At 36.8% G+C, this 14,557-nt stretch overlaps 1 protein-coding gene across 12 annotated transcripts in view; it reads right to left on the minus strand.

The window, feature by feature from the left end:
- Positions 1–14,557, minus strand: part of FAM184A (family with sequence similarity 184 member A) — a 188,547-nt gene that overhangs the window by 20,605 nt on the left and 153,385 nt on the right. For all 12 annotated transcript variants that reach the window (XR_010158166.1, XR_010158165.1, XM_063813399.1 and 9 more), the window contains 2 exons: positions 2,143–2,355; positions 1,371–1,524 (listed from right to left, as the gene is read on the minus strand). Coding sequence is in view for 10 of the 12 variants with exons in the window: in XM_063813399.1 (XP_063669469.1) it covers positions 1,371–1,524; positions 2,143–2,355 (367 nt within the window). In the remaining 2 variants the exon portion in view is untranslated. The remainder of the gene's footprint in view (positions 1–1,370; positions 1,525–2,142; positions 2,356–14,557) is intronic.

Consider the following 14,557-nt stretch of genomic DNA (forward strand, 5'->3'; position numbering starts at 1 on the left):
CTCTTGTTGCCCAGGCTGGAATGCAATGGTGTGATCTTGGCTCACTGCAACCTCGACCTTCCAGATTCAAGCGATTCTCCCGCCTCAGCCTCCCAAGTAGCTAGGATTACAGGCATGCGCCACCACGCCTGGCTAATTCTGTATTTTTAGTAGAGATGCAGTTTCACCATGTTGGTCAGGCTGATCTCAAAATCCCGCCCTCAGGTGATCCACCTTCCTCAGCCTCCCAAAGTACTGGGATTACAGGTGTGAGCCACCACACCCGGCCAACAAAGACATATTTAAATCATGTTTAGTGGAGCATGTTTCAATGGACTAAACAACAATAGTTCCAACACTGGGACTGTTTTTGCCTGCCCTCACAAAGCTGTGGAATGTGTATTCCCTTTTGGCCACATTTCTATAAAGGCGACCTCTACATTTGACTACAATTCCTGTGCAAAGACAGGGCAGTAGTTCATTTTTTAATTCTCCTTGCTCAGCAATCTCTAGCACATAAAAAGGTTTTTCACAAATCTTTGACAAATGTCTAAATTTAATCTGATTTTCATGCTAGCAGTCATAGTGGGTTTTAAAGAAGGAAGAGGAGAGCTTTAACGACTTGGTCTGGGACTCCCAGTAACATTATCGATGAGAAACACGGTCAGACGGCTTTCCCTTTGAGGCCCAAAATATTGATAACACTTCAGTCTTCTTTGCTCCAAATTCCTACTTGGAAAGAGTGTGCCACTGAAGTATGACAACATGTTAAAAATATTAGCATAATTTGGAATAAAGCCAAACAGAAGGAAAATGAGATGGTAAGAATAAAAAGTTATTGAATGACATAAAAAACAAAACCCAAAACAAATCTTTAAATGCATATCCAGTTTTTCTTCAAAACTCAACCTACCTCCTTATAAAAAGTAATGATGTGAACACCTCATAGGTAGAAATCTCAAAGAAATATATACCTCAACAGAAGAGTCAGACCTAATACTGACTTTTCCCATTAAAACAAAATCTTGAAGTGTAAAAAACCATATGACCATGCAGTCTAAGGACATGTGGCTCCATGTCCTTTCTACTGAGCAGTGATTGATTTCTGGGACACCTCAATGTCCTGAGTCCACTTAGTCCAAAAAGGACAGATCAGAGTACCAGTGGTGTTGCTTGCATAGCTGGAGTACAGAGAGAGCTGAGGGGAACTCACTTTACTGTTTGTGTCCTGCCTATTCATCTGGTAACTTCAAATAAAATATGCAGTACACTTAGATATTCATTTTGACGTTTCAAAATTTTAAAATAAAACTTGGTGATTTTATGTTGAATTTTAAAAATGTTAAAAATGTACATATGAATATGACAAGATTGTAATCTTTTCAAAATACCAAGCATAGCCTTTCCTTCATCTTCTAATTCAAACCGAAGAGTCTGAAGTTCCTGTTCCATTTCTATCCGGAAGCCCTCCATTGACTCTCTGTGTGCATCTTTTAGTGATTGAAGCTCTGCAGAATGCTTCTGTTGTAAATGATTTTCAAGAGCCTAGAACAAGACAAATTCAAATTATTATGCTAGAATATAGGAAGGAAAATGCAAACAAAATAGAAAACAGTTACTAAAACTCAGTTATTATTTAAGAAATACAAAATGTTTTAGGTTCATTTTCAAGAAAACTAGACATAAGATAATCAACATTAGAAAAAATAATTAGGGTCATTTCAGTAGAATAAAGAAATCATCATGAAACCAATTTGATTCAATGTATTTTGTCTATATATTGAACAGGCTGGGCACAGTGGCTCACCCTTGTAATCCCAGCAGTTTGGGAGGACAAGGTGGAAGGATTGCTTGAGCCCCAGAATTCAAGACCAGCCTGGGCAACATAGCCAGACCCTGTTTCTACAAAAAAAAAAAATTAAAAAATTAGCCAGGCATGGTGGCGTGCGCCTATAGTCCCAGCTATTCAGGAGGCTGAGGTGGAAAAATCACGAGTCTAGGAAGTCGAGACTGCAGTGAGCCATGATTGTGCTGCTGCACCTCAGCCTGGGTGACAGAGTGAGACCCTGTCTCAAAAAATAGAAAAAAAAATTTTTTTAATTTGAAGACTAATTATTATTGGGCAGTTGGGTTACATTTGAACGTATGTCACATAAAACTTACTCTTTGCTCCTTTTCCTTTTCCTCTTCCATAGTTTGAAATGCAAGGACATGTGCTTCTTTTAATGATTTGTGTCTTTGCTGATGTTGCTCCTCTAATTCTTCAAGCTCTTGCGTAAGCCGCTGTCGTTCTTGCGTAAACTGGGCTTGCAGTTGTTGCAAAGAAGTCTGAGACTGGGAAAGCTGTATCTCCAGATTCTGTTTCAGCAAGGAAATCTATGCCCCAGAATGGTACACAATGAAGAATAAATACAAGGCATAGTTCACAAACTACCCAGCAAAGGGGGGAAAGCATTTCAAAGATATTAATGATAGTAAAATAACTGCCTTAATGTTTCCATTTAAAATGTTCTAAAATATATCATAAAAATAACCATTTAATATCGCCATTTAAAATTCCACTTTCTGTAATTATTCTGAAAATAGTTTAGTTATATTGTTTATAGACTGTCTAAAGAACACTGCAGCCCACATTTAGAATACAATGAATATCTGTCTTAAGTTTCAATAAAAATTCATAATATGAAATAAAAACAGAAGACAACTAACATATTCATTAGGTTATAGTCACTTTGAGGAAAGAGTATGTTAAACCACTTATTTGTAAAGTAGTAAAGTGAAATAGGAGTGTGAGCTCTGAGTTAAAATCCTAGCTCTGTCACTTGTTAGTATCAACACCTCACCAGGCTATGTTACTACATATAGCTCACTTTGAACAGACTCTGGCATGTACTAAGCATTCAACAAATATTAGCTAAGATTATTTGAGAATTAAAAACCTACTGTTTAAAAGATATATCAGTTTATAATTTAGAATCATCATGTAAATTTTTTTTATTTAACTCAAAGTTATTGAAAACCTTTAAGTTTTTAAAATGTCTCAAACGTCCCACAATCTTTTATTCAGCCATTATAATAATGTCAGGTGCTTTTCTTTCACTATGGAAAACTGATTTGTCACTCCTTTTGAAAACAGACATCAGCCTCAGTATGTCTGTATCACTTCTAGATGTCTTAATATACTTAAAATTAAGTATTTTGGTAAGAATAAAAACATAAAACAGGTATATGTATGTATTATATACGTTCATATATGCATTTGATAAAACCATTTAATTGACCTATTTCTATTCTCATACACAGGATATTGTAACTTGAAACTACGTAACTGTATTCTAAAAGAAGTCTAAATCTAAGAGGAACTTAGGAGAACCAGATACAAAGTTGTAAAATGTGTTCCATAAGCAACTTAAAACACTCTATGCTTTTATATACTGGTAAAACAGTTTCTGCGGCCAAAAAAGCCAATGAAAAGAGGAAACTTTAAAGTGAGTTTTTGTAAATGGGAAAATACTCTCTTTTAATTGATGGAAGGCAGACATAAGTTGCCTCACATGCGTCACAAAGAAAGGTACCTGGGAAAGAAAGAGAAAGGGTGGGGAATCACTAGACATGCAAAAGAAGAACGGAGGAAAGAATCATTAATTGGAAAAAGAAAAGGTCCAAAGCAAGCCACCATATCCCTTTAAAAAGCAGCAGGAACAGTCACAGACTGTAGTGAGCTTAGGGTGATGATTAGCCTTCCAGAAGGGTTCTGGACAAAGTTATCAATCAGAGTTAGTTATAAAGGTTAGCATATGGCTTTATGGAAATAGTCAAGCACTGGTGAGAAATCGTATGAACAATCTAGGTGTAATCTGTTTTAATGTATTTCCGAATAAGTGACTCCACCTGTTGAAACTTTATGAATTCTGCTTATTAATTTCTACAAAAACCTAAGGTTTCAGAGGTTATTTTAAAGTTTTGGAGCCAAGGTGGAACTGCAAACCTCTGATACCAAATATCACAACTCCTTATACCTCTAAATGGCAGCAGCACCCACGACTTACAGACTGAAATAAATCCTGCAAATGTGAGAATGTGATATGCGCATAAGAATCTCACAGCCACAGCTAAGGCCACACTTGTGGAATATGATAAATTATACTAAATGACTTCTCACCATTTTATGCAATGAAAATCAGGATAAAATAAATATTGAAGACAGCCTAGAAAGAAAAAATAAACCACAAAAAGGTAACAAGAACAAAAATAGACATTTGTGAACACTGATTTGTAACCGGTAGAGCCATTCTCTTCCCAGCAAGTTGGTTCTTGAAATAGAGAAAGCACCTACCCCCTCTCTTTGGAAGTTCAACCCTAGTCCCAGCCTAAGCATGGGGACCCATGGGACTGCCTTTTTTGTTTCTGAGGATAACTTGTTGAAATGTATACGGGAAAGTTGGAAAGGGTGTGTCACATGCAGAATAACAATATTCTCAAAGCTATTACTTGGCACCTGACCAAGTGGGGATTAAAGTCTACCCAGCATTCTGCTCACCAAGCTGTCTGCCCTGGTACAGATCTGTGTCCATCCAAAAAGAATGGACATGTTTTTCTGCTTTGCACAAAGGTGCCATATAGGCTAGCAGTGGCCCTGGATCCCATCCTCAAATTTAGTGTGTACTTCAATTAGTAGGAAACCAATCAGCTCACAGTGGTGTTTCTTATTTTCTGCAATACCTACTTCAAAATTTGCTGAATCGACAGACCTCTCATACGTTAATTTGACTCACGTTTGAACTATTAACAGATGAAACTTATGAAGAAATGCAATATTTAAAGTGAATGACTGGAAGTACCACAGTGTATAATAGTTACATATTTAAAATCTACAGAGTTTTAAATTTCTCCAGCTAAAATAAAATACACTTAAATATTTTACATTGTAATATACTTTACCTTGAAAGAACTCCAAAATAGTACTTTCCATCTTAGGATATGTGATTAATCTTTGTATCTACACTCAAGAAAATAATATAAACTATGTGCAGAAAGATATGATCATGCAATTTAGTGTTCAAACATACTTAGATATTTTGTATTCTTAACTTTGAAAGCACATCAAAATAATATTAAGGCCATCGAAAATCTTTGAATTCATGCTCAAGACAGTAATGTGAATTATATGCAGAAAGCCTTAATCATGCAATGCAATATCAAAATTTATTTTGTTCTTTTTAAAAACAAGTTAGCAGAATTGCAATAAATAGCTTTTATTCAGCATGAAAAGTACATGGCACTTTAAAAGACAATGAGCAAAATAATGTAAAGTGAATTAATTTTTATAGCTATAATTTAAACAGCTGAGTTTAATATAATCAATAGAAATACATATTAATGTAAAACTTTAACTCAAAAGATTAAAAACCTCTGCTTTAAAAGGTTTAGGCAATTTTGATAAGTATTTTTATTACAGAATTATAGAATATCTAGAAAGGCATGTGTTGAATAAAGAATGAGAACAAGTAGTTGCTTCAAACTATATATTATATTCAAATTATGTAGTGCACGGTATTAGTTTCTATACATTCGTTAAAATTTTTAAAATTCTATTTATTTTCTTTAAATAAACCAAAATATTTTATTTCAGAAAATAATTTAATCTTTAGTTTTTAAATTCTTAGCATAGCAATTTAGATATGAAATATATTCTACTGGTTGATAGGTGCCAGACATTTTAGAGACAATTTTAAAGGTCAAACTGCACTGATAGTAATTGCCACCTTCTGTCTCTACCATTTAAAAAATGATTGTCTTTTTGAAAATAAAGTTTTACAGTCTTTTTGAAAATGGAATATTAAAGTTTTATAAAAATTTCAAAAAGAAAAAATTAAAAATATATGGGCCGGGCACGGTTGCTCATGCCTGTAATCCCTGCATTTTAGGAGGCCGAGACGGGTGGATCACCAGAGGTCAGGCGTTTGAGACCGGCCTGGCCAACATGATGAAACCCTGTCTCTACTAAAAATACAAAAAATTAGCCGGGAGTGGTGGCGGGTGCCTGTAATCCCAGCTACTCGGGAGGCTGAGGCAGGAGAATCACTTGAACCCGGGAGGCAGAGGTTGCAGTGAGCTGAGATCGCAGCACTACACTCCAACCTGGGCAATAATAACGAAACTCCATTAAAATATATATATATATATTTATATATATTTTTATATATATTTATATATTTATATTTATATTTATATTTATATTTATTTATATATTTATATTTATTTATATTTATATATATTTATATATATTTATATATATATATTTTTATATATGGCTCACTGCAGCCTCAACCACCTGGGCTCAAGTGATTCTCCCACCTCAGCCTCCTAAGTAGCTGGGATCGCAGACATGCACCAACTAATTTTATATTATTTCTAGAGATGAGGTATCACTCCACTGCCCAGGCTGGTCTTGAACTCCTGGGCTCAAGTGATCCTCCTGGCTCAGTCTCTAAAAGTGCTGGGATTACAGGCATGAGCCACTGTGCCCAGCCTACTTTTTACAGACCAGTTTCACAAAGATTCTGTACCTCTATAATGGTGTTTGTGGAAGAACTCTCTCAAAACAAAAAGTGAAACATCAAATCTGAGGTACTGGGTATGACAGAATGTCAATATGAGACATGTCATTAATTATCTACATCTTACCTACAACCTTTGGTTTTTGATGCAATATCGGTGTTTTTTCTTCAAAAACCATTGAGCCTTGTTACAAAAGTGAAAGAATACAGAAAGTATACAAATGATGTGTTCTCCAAATAAAGCATGTCTTGAGATAGTAAACGTAATCTGTGATTCTCAAACCTGGCTGTGTATCAGAATCATCTCTGCAGATTTTCATAAAGACAGTTGCCTGCACCCTGATCCCTTGAGATTCTGATTTAGCAGGTCTGGAATTGGGCCCAGGCTGCCTAAGATATTTTTATTCCTATTTATCGAAGTAAAAAGTGGTTCGTTATGAAAATTTTAAAAATACAGGAACATATAAATAAAAGGGAAAGTCTCCTTCATTCCCTTTCCTCACTTAATCCCTAAGGGTAACTGGTGTTAATATTTTGGTATGCCTTACTGCAGACTGTAATGGCTTAGGTCTCTCTTGATATAATTCACCGTTTTGTTTTCTTTTGCTTTCTTACCTAGATCACGTGTAAATGGCTAGATGATTTTACCAAATGTAGAGATATATCTGATAAAATGCTGGCTATGCCTTATATACAAAAGTTACAAAGGCTCCAGGGCACACCTCAAAAGATCAGTGCTTAATGTCCATAGCAGCTGAAACAGAGACACCTGGGGCAGCTGATGGGGACAGACATCCTATATGTATCACATAGAGAAATAAACACCACTTCAAATGTGAAACCATGAGAGTGTCCTGACATGCAGATGTGGATGAGGTGGTTTTCACACACTCAACTTTATATATCTTCCAAGATGAGTACGCCAAGGGATTTAATGATGTTTAATAATTTTTCCAGTAGAGGGGCCAGCCAGTTTGTGTTTTTGTAGTTTTTTCCTTCCCTTCAAAGTGGCATTTATAAGGTACTCACGATATTCAGATATGACCCATTCCTTTTAATAACCACATAGACTTCCTAGGGTTGGCACGGTCCCTCACTTCTACAACAGCTGTTCTCCCTCCTTCCTTTCTTCCCAGTTGGCTGCCTGGGTTTGTTCAGGGATTAAATGGAAATCCCTGGAAGGCAAGCCCCTCTCGTAGCACCTACAGATGAATTATGACTGGGACAAGAAAGTAATCTAATTCTAAAGTATTAACTCCAATCCTTTCAAATATATAAAACATTAAAAACTGCTAGCCTATCAGTCTGAGCAGATCTCAGGAAAAAACTGCTAACCTAGGCTTAGTAGAGGACAGTAGGAATAACTTAATATTATGCCAATGACTTAACGAAAATGGTCATGTAAAATGTTTAAAGGTGCTCAAATATTTTAATTATATGATTTATTTTTCTTCTTTAATCACTAATGTGCTATTACTGAGGAGGCTAGTTAAGAAAAGTAAACTTGGCCTGGCGCGGTGGCTCATGCCTGTAATCCCAGCACTTTGGGACGCCGAAGCGGGCGGATCACGAGGTCAGGAGATCGAGACCATCCTGGCTAACACGGTGAAACCCCGTCTCTACTAAATATACAAAAAATTAGCCGGGTGTGGCAGCGGGCGCCTGTAGTCCCAGCTACTTGGGAGGCTGAGGCAGGAGAATGGCGTGAACCCGGGAGGCAGAGCTTGCAGTGAGCCGAGATTGCGCCACTGCACTCCAGCCTGGGCGACAGAGCGAGACTCCGTCTCAGAAAAAAAAAAAATTTGTGGAATATGTCCCCAATCATCCTCTTATTATTAACTAAAACTAATTAGAAAGTTATCTATGAAGGACAGATGTATCAATAACAGTCACTTGTTTTTGAATGTGCTAAGCACTGAACTCTTGTATGGAAAGCTGGGGTACACACCATGTACAGAGGGAGTGGGCAGGTGCTCATCCTGCAGAGCACGGCACTCTGACAAAGTCATGTTTTGCTGTGGATGATGACAGAGTAAAAAGGTGATCCTCAATGACTATAATGTTATAAAAGAGATTTCATTGTGTTACCAGCCCCTTTTACTTTTTTTGTAGGAGATGAATCAAGGCACTTTCATTCCAGTTATTAATAGGCAATTTCAATAAGGTGGTTTTTGTTTAATGAATAGAAAGTACAACTGTTAAAGAAAATGTGACTGTGCTGTCACAAATATTCTAAAGTATAATTCAATTAATTTTAAAAATAATCATATCCTATTTGGGTTCTTATTTCTATCCCAATTAGCACATATGTCAAAATGTCTATATTGATATAGCTATCATGCCAAAATTTGTACTATGCTCTATGTGACTGCTAAAAAGAATTTCTAAATATAGCCTATTTCAGCAACACTGAGATAAATGTTTGTTGTTTCTTTTAAGAGATGAAAGAAAATGCTGCTAAATGTATTTGCATATTTTAATTATTTTTTACATAGAAAAAAGACTGAATATGAAAACTAGGTAAAATTTTTATTTTCTTGCATAGTAGGAAAAACTTATGGGGTTTGAGGAAATAGTTTCATTCCAGGAGTATCAGAATTTCACAGGACATCTCCAGGCTCAAAGCTTTGATTTCTCTAGGGCTGGCATTAGTAAACTACAGTCTGTTTTTGTAAATTGTTACTGGAATACAGTCATACCTATTCGTTTACATACTGTCTATAAGTATTTTCACACTACAATGGCATAGAGTTTCTGCCACAGAAACTGTCTGGCCCACAAAGCCAAAAGTATTTACTATCTGGTCCTTTACAGAAAAGTCTGCTGACTTCTGCCTTAGGACATCAAGAAAAATATTCAACAATGTTCAATTCTGTGTCATCTAATTTTAAAGGACAAGTTGAGTATGGGTTTGGTGTGAAAATAAATCTCACTTTTTCTTATGATATACAAAGAAAAATTTTTTTAAATGAGTGTTAAATGGAATATTATTTTGAAGATGAATTTCTGCATACCTGAGTGTACATAAGTAAAGAGTGATCACTTTGTCAATTCTTAGGAAAGGGATTTACTCTATTTTGCTTTTCATCTGTTGATAATTATAACATTACAATGTATAAAATATGTTCTAATTCCCATAAACCTTCATAACAATCCAGTACTTTTAAAAAAGGAAGTCACTAATGCTAGTTTTTCAAAAAATAAACTAGTTTAACAACAAAAAAATTTTACATTTATTTCCATTTTTATGATTCAACTAGTTAATAGTTTTTCAAAAATATTACTATATCTTTCAAAGTAAACATAAAAATAATGAAACTTATGTCTGAGATATAAAATCTCAATTGGCTTTATAATAAATATATGCTTATTAATACATGTGGTAGATGTATGCATACACAAATGAATGACTGAAAGTTAGAAGCTTTTATTACCCATACACAAAATATATCTTATTGAATGCCAAACAGTATTTTTTATATAAGTTGAAGCTTTAAAGCAGTGATGTTGTTTATGCAAAATGAAAAGTGCAACATGCCCTTGTGTACAAATTGTAAGTGCCGCTCACTTACATTGCTGATAGATTTATGCAAAGCTTCACCCAGAGAGTGCCGCTATGAAGAAAAGATCACAGGAATAAAGGGAAACATTCAGAAATCAACTAAGTGAAAGAAAGAGGAATAAGAAGGGAGAGTAAAACACAGAACATTAATTATAATGTGCTCAAGAGAAAACAAGTTGAAAACAGTTCTAAGAAACAAACTAAACAAAAAGAAATTAAAGACACACAGTCTAAATTATCTATAATCCCTTAAAACAATGTCTGATATATTTCTGGGCTTGCAGACTTACCTATACAAACTACTAAAGGCTAGGCCATATAAATCAGAGTTCAGTTTAAAAGATGATGGTTACTGAGGGACCAAGAGGGGATATTACTGTTCTAAATTCCTCCCAGAAAGCTACAAGATAACTATTCAAAGCATTATGCCCACTTTGCTGTAGGTTCACGGAGAATTTCTCTTAAGAGAAATGAGTTGCGGTGAAAACCGCAACACTAACTTGACTGACCATATAATTTGGAAGCCAGAAATAAATATGAGATAATCACTAGAAATTAAGGATTTAATAATAATCTGGTTTTATATTAGGGGGAAAGGAAGAAGAGACACCCTTCTATCTTTTTAATCCTATTTCCTAGGATATATTTGGCAAAATTATTTACAACATAGGCTCATTTTTCAGAAGTTCATTGAAATTTTAAGTTGATACACCATTGGAAAAACCTACATACCCCTCCCTCCTAATATGGGGGAAAATGAAAATGTAATTTCATTTTCAGTCACCTCATTTTTTTACCTTCCAAAAATACAAAATGATATTTTAAATTTATATTGCTAATTTAAATGGAAAAATTGCTTTAACATGGTTTTTACTCTGGACATGATTTTTTTTTTTTTTTTTTTTTTTTGAGACGGAGTCTCACTCACTCTGTTACCCAGGCTAGAGTGCAGTGGCACGATCTCGGCTCAGTGCAAGCTCCGCCTCCCGGGTTCAAGTCATTCTCCTGCCTCAGCCTCCCAAGTAGCTGGGACTACAGGCGCCTGCTACTGCGCCCGGCTAATTTTTTGTATTTTTAGTAGAGATGGGGTTTCACCGTGTTAGCCAGGATGGTCTTGATCTCCTGACCTCGTGATCCGCCCACCTCAGCCTCCCAAAGTGCTGGGATTACAGGCGTGAGCCACCGCGCCCAGCCTGGACATGATTTTAAGTGATAAACCATTGGAAAAACCTACATACCCCTCCCTCCCTCCTAATATGGGGGAAATGAAAATATAATTTCATTTTCAATCACCTCATTTTTTACCTTCCAAAAATACAAAATATTTTTATTTATATTGCTATATTTTTATATTTATATTGCTAATTTTCAGAAAGAATGCAATTTTCTTTTGTTTCCATTTTTTGCATATTGCAATTATTTCTTCAAGTGACACAATCTAAAGATAGTTTTTATTGGAAAATAATTTTTACTAATAACTTAGACTAAGATATCCAATGATATAACTTACTAAAGTTGCAAATATAAGAGATAAAAAGATTAATTTTCTATGATGACTTCATAACTTCTCAATCTCAACTTTCTCATGCTTTTATGTACATCACTAGTTAATTTTACTTTTTACTTTATTCTTTCTCATACTCAATATTCTTTATATAATAATGAGAGACAACTTCTCCAGACTTCACAAAACTTAAGAAAATTGGAAGAACTTTTAGTTGTAGTATTTTTACATTTATTTATTTATTTATTTTTGAGACAGAGTCTTGCTCTGTCACCAGGCTGGAGTGCAGTGGCGCGATCTCAGCTCACTGCAACCAAAGCCTCCTGGGTTCAAGCCATTCTCCTGCCTCAGCCTCCCGAGTAGCTGGGATTACAGGTGCCCACCACCACACCCAGCTAATTTTTGTATTTTTAGTAGAGACGGGGTTTCACCATGTTGGCCAGGATGGTCTCATCTCCTGACCTTGTGATCCGCTGGCCTCGGCCTCCCACAGTGCTGGGATTACAGGCGTGAGCCACAGCGCCCAGCCAACATCTTTTTATTTCTTAGAACTGATGTCCTAGTACTAGAAGTTAACCTAAAATTTATACCATTTACTTATGAAGTAGATTTTATTTTCACTCTTTAAGGTGTCATCAGACAAAATATGTATGTTATTTAAGATTCCTGAATTATTTGATAAATTAGAATATGCCAAATCAGAGTGACATGCCAAATCATCCCTTCCCTAGGTGTAGATTTGGGGCTTTATATGACAGAAATATATTTGAAATCTAAACTCATATGGTCACTACCTCTGTCCACACCCAGTTGCAGGCCATGAAAATATTGAATCCAATCGGTACAGTGCCCAAGCTGTGACCTCAAGTGAGCTTACATCACAGACCTGGCATGGCAATTGGTAAAGGCATAGTAGTGCTGCTGGGTGGCAATACCACTGTTTGTTAATACATAACTGAAGTAACCTTTTTCATTTAAAAATACTAATTAGGCCAGGCATGGTGGCTCACACCTGTAATCCCAGCACTCTGGGAGGCCGAAGCAGGTGGATCACTTGAGGTCAGGATTTCGAGACCAGCCTGGCCAACATGGCGAAACCTCGTCTCTACCAAAAATACAAAAAATACAAAAAAAAAAAAAAAAATTAGCCAGGAGTCATGGCACACACCTGTAATTCCAGCTACAGCTACTCGGGAGGCTGAGGCAAAAGAATAGCTTGAACCGAGAGGCGAGGGTTGTGGTGAGCTGAGATCACACCACTGCACTCCAGCATGGGTGACAGAGTGAGACTCCAACTCAAAATAAATAAACAAATAAAAAATGAGAGTACTATTATGTTCCAGAAAACATCCTAAGTGCAGGGTGAGATACAGAGTTGAGTAAGATGTATCAACTTATTCAACTATGTATCTCACCCTGTATAAATTTTATACATTTATTTAAAACAAATGTATAAAAATTAAAAAATGAGGAAAAAAGTATTATGATTTTTAAAAAGGCTGGTGTGATAGGGAATGACTGGAGGAGATATTGAGTTGATGGTAAGAAAAGATATTTTATTTTATTTTTTATTTTTTATTTTTATTTTTTTTGAGATGAATGAAGTCTTGCTCTGTCGCTCAGGCTGAGTGCAATGGCACGATCTCGGCGCACTGCAACCTCTGCCTCCTGGATTGAAGCAATTTTCCTGCCTCAGCAGCCTGAGTAGCTGGGATTACAGGTGTGTGCCACCATGCCCAGCTAATTTTTTGTTTTAGTAAAGATGGAGTTTCACCATGTTGGCCAGGCTGGTCACGAACTCCTGACCTCAAATGAGATCCACCTGCCTCGGCCTCCTAAAGTGCTGGGATTACATGTGTGAGCCACCGTTCCCGGCCAGAAAAGATATTTTAGAAGTGTAACATTTAAACTGGGGTAAATGCAAATAGGAGATAACTTTGGGGAAAGAGTACCTGGCAAGTGGATCAGCTAGCACAAAGCCCCTGAAGGTGAAAGCAAGCTGGGAGCAAGTGGGTGTGGGAGCGGAGAAAGGGTTAGTGAGGGACAGTTAGCTGAAATGAGACAGGAGATACACAAAGGGGCCAGCTGGCTTAAGGTTTAGTAGGACAGTGAGAGTCGGAATAACAGAATAACAGCCTGGATTCAATGGGGTGCCCCGAGGGGATTTTTTTTTTTTTTTTTGAGACAGAGTCTTACTCTGTGGCCCAGGCTGAAGTGCAGTGGTATGATCTCGGCTCTCTGCAAGCTCTGCCTCCCGGGTTCATGTCATTCTCCTGCCTCAGCCTCCCAAGTAGCTGGGACTACAGGCGCTGGCCACCACGCCCGGCTAATTTTTTGTATTTTTTTAGTAGAGACGGGGTTTCACCATGTTAGCCAGGATGGTCTCGATCTCCTGACCTCGTGATCCGCCTGCCTCGGCCTCCCAAAGTGCTGGGATTACAGGCATGAGCCAGCGCACCCAGCCTCCCTGAGAGGATTTTTAAGCAAGGGAGTGGCATGATCTGATTTACATCATGAAAGATCACTTTGAGTGCTGTAAGAAAAGTGAAATTGATGAGGACAGACAGGAGACAGACCTTGGTAACAGTGGCTTGGACTAGTGTTTACTAGGGAAGATGAAAGCAAATAGAGCTAGAATATGTTTTGGAGGTGGAATAAACAGGATTAAAGGATTACATGGGAAGTAAAGGAAAGACATATGGATGGTATTTAAACCACAGACTGGTTGAGATCCCCAAGCGCTGTGGACTAAATGTGTTCCCTTAGCCCCAGATTCATGTGTTGAAAGCCTAACCTCCAGTGTGAGGATAATAGCAAGTGCAGCCTTTGGTAGGTGATTAGTTGATGAGGGCAGTACCCTTGTGAATGGGTTTAATGCCCTTATAAAGAAATCCCAGAGAGCTCCCTTGGTGCTTTTACCACGTGAGGACATAGTAAGAAGATAACTGTCTA

Source organism: Pan troglodytes, chromosome 5, assembly GCF_028858775.2.
Source record: "Pan troglodytes isolate AG18354 chromosome 5, NHGRI_mPanTro3-v2.0_pri, whole genome shotgun sequence".
Lineage (NCBI taxonomy): Eukaryota > Metazoa > Chordata > Mammalia > Primates > Hominidae > Pan > Pan troglodytes.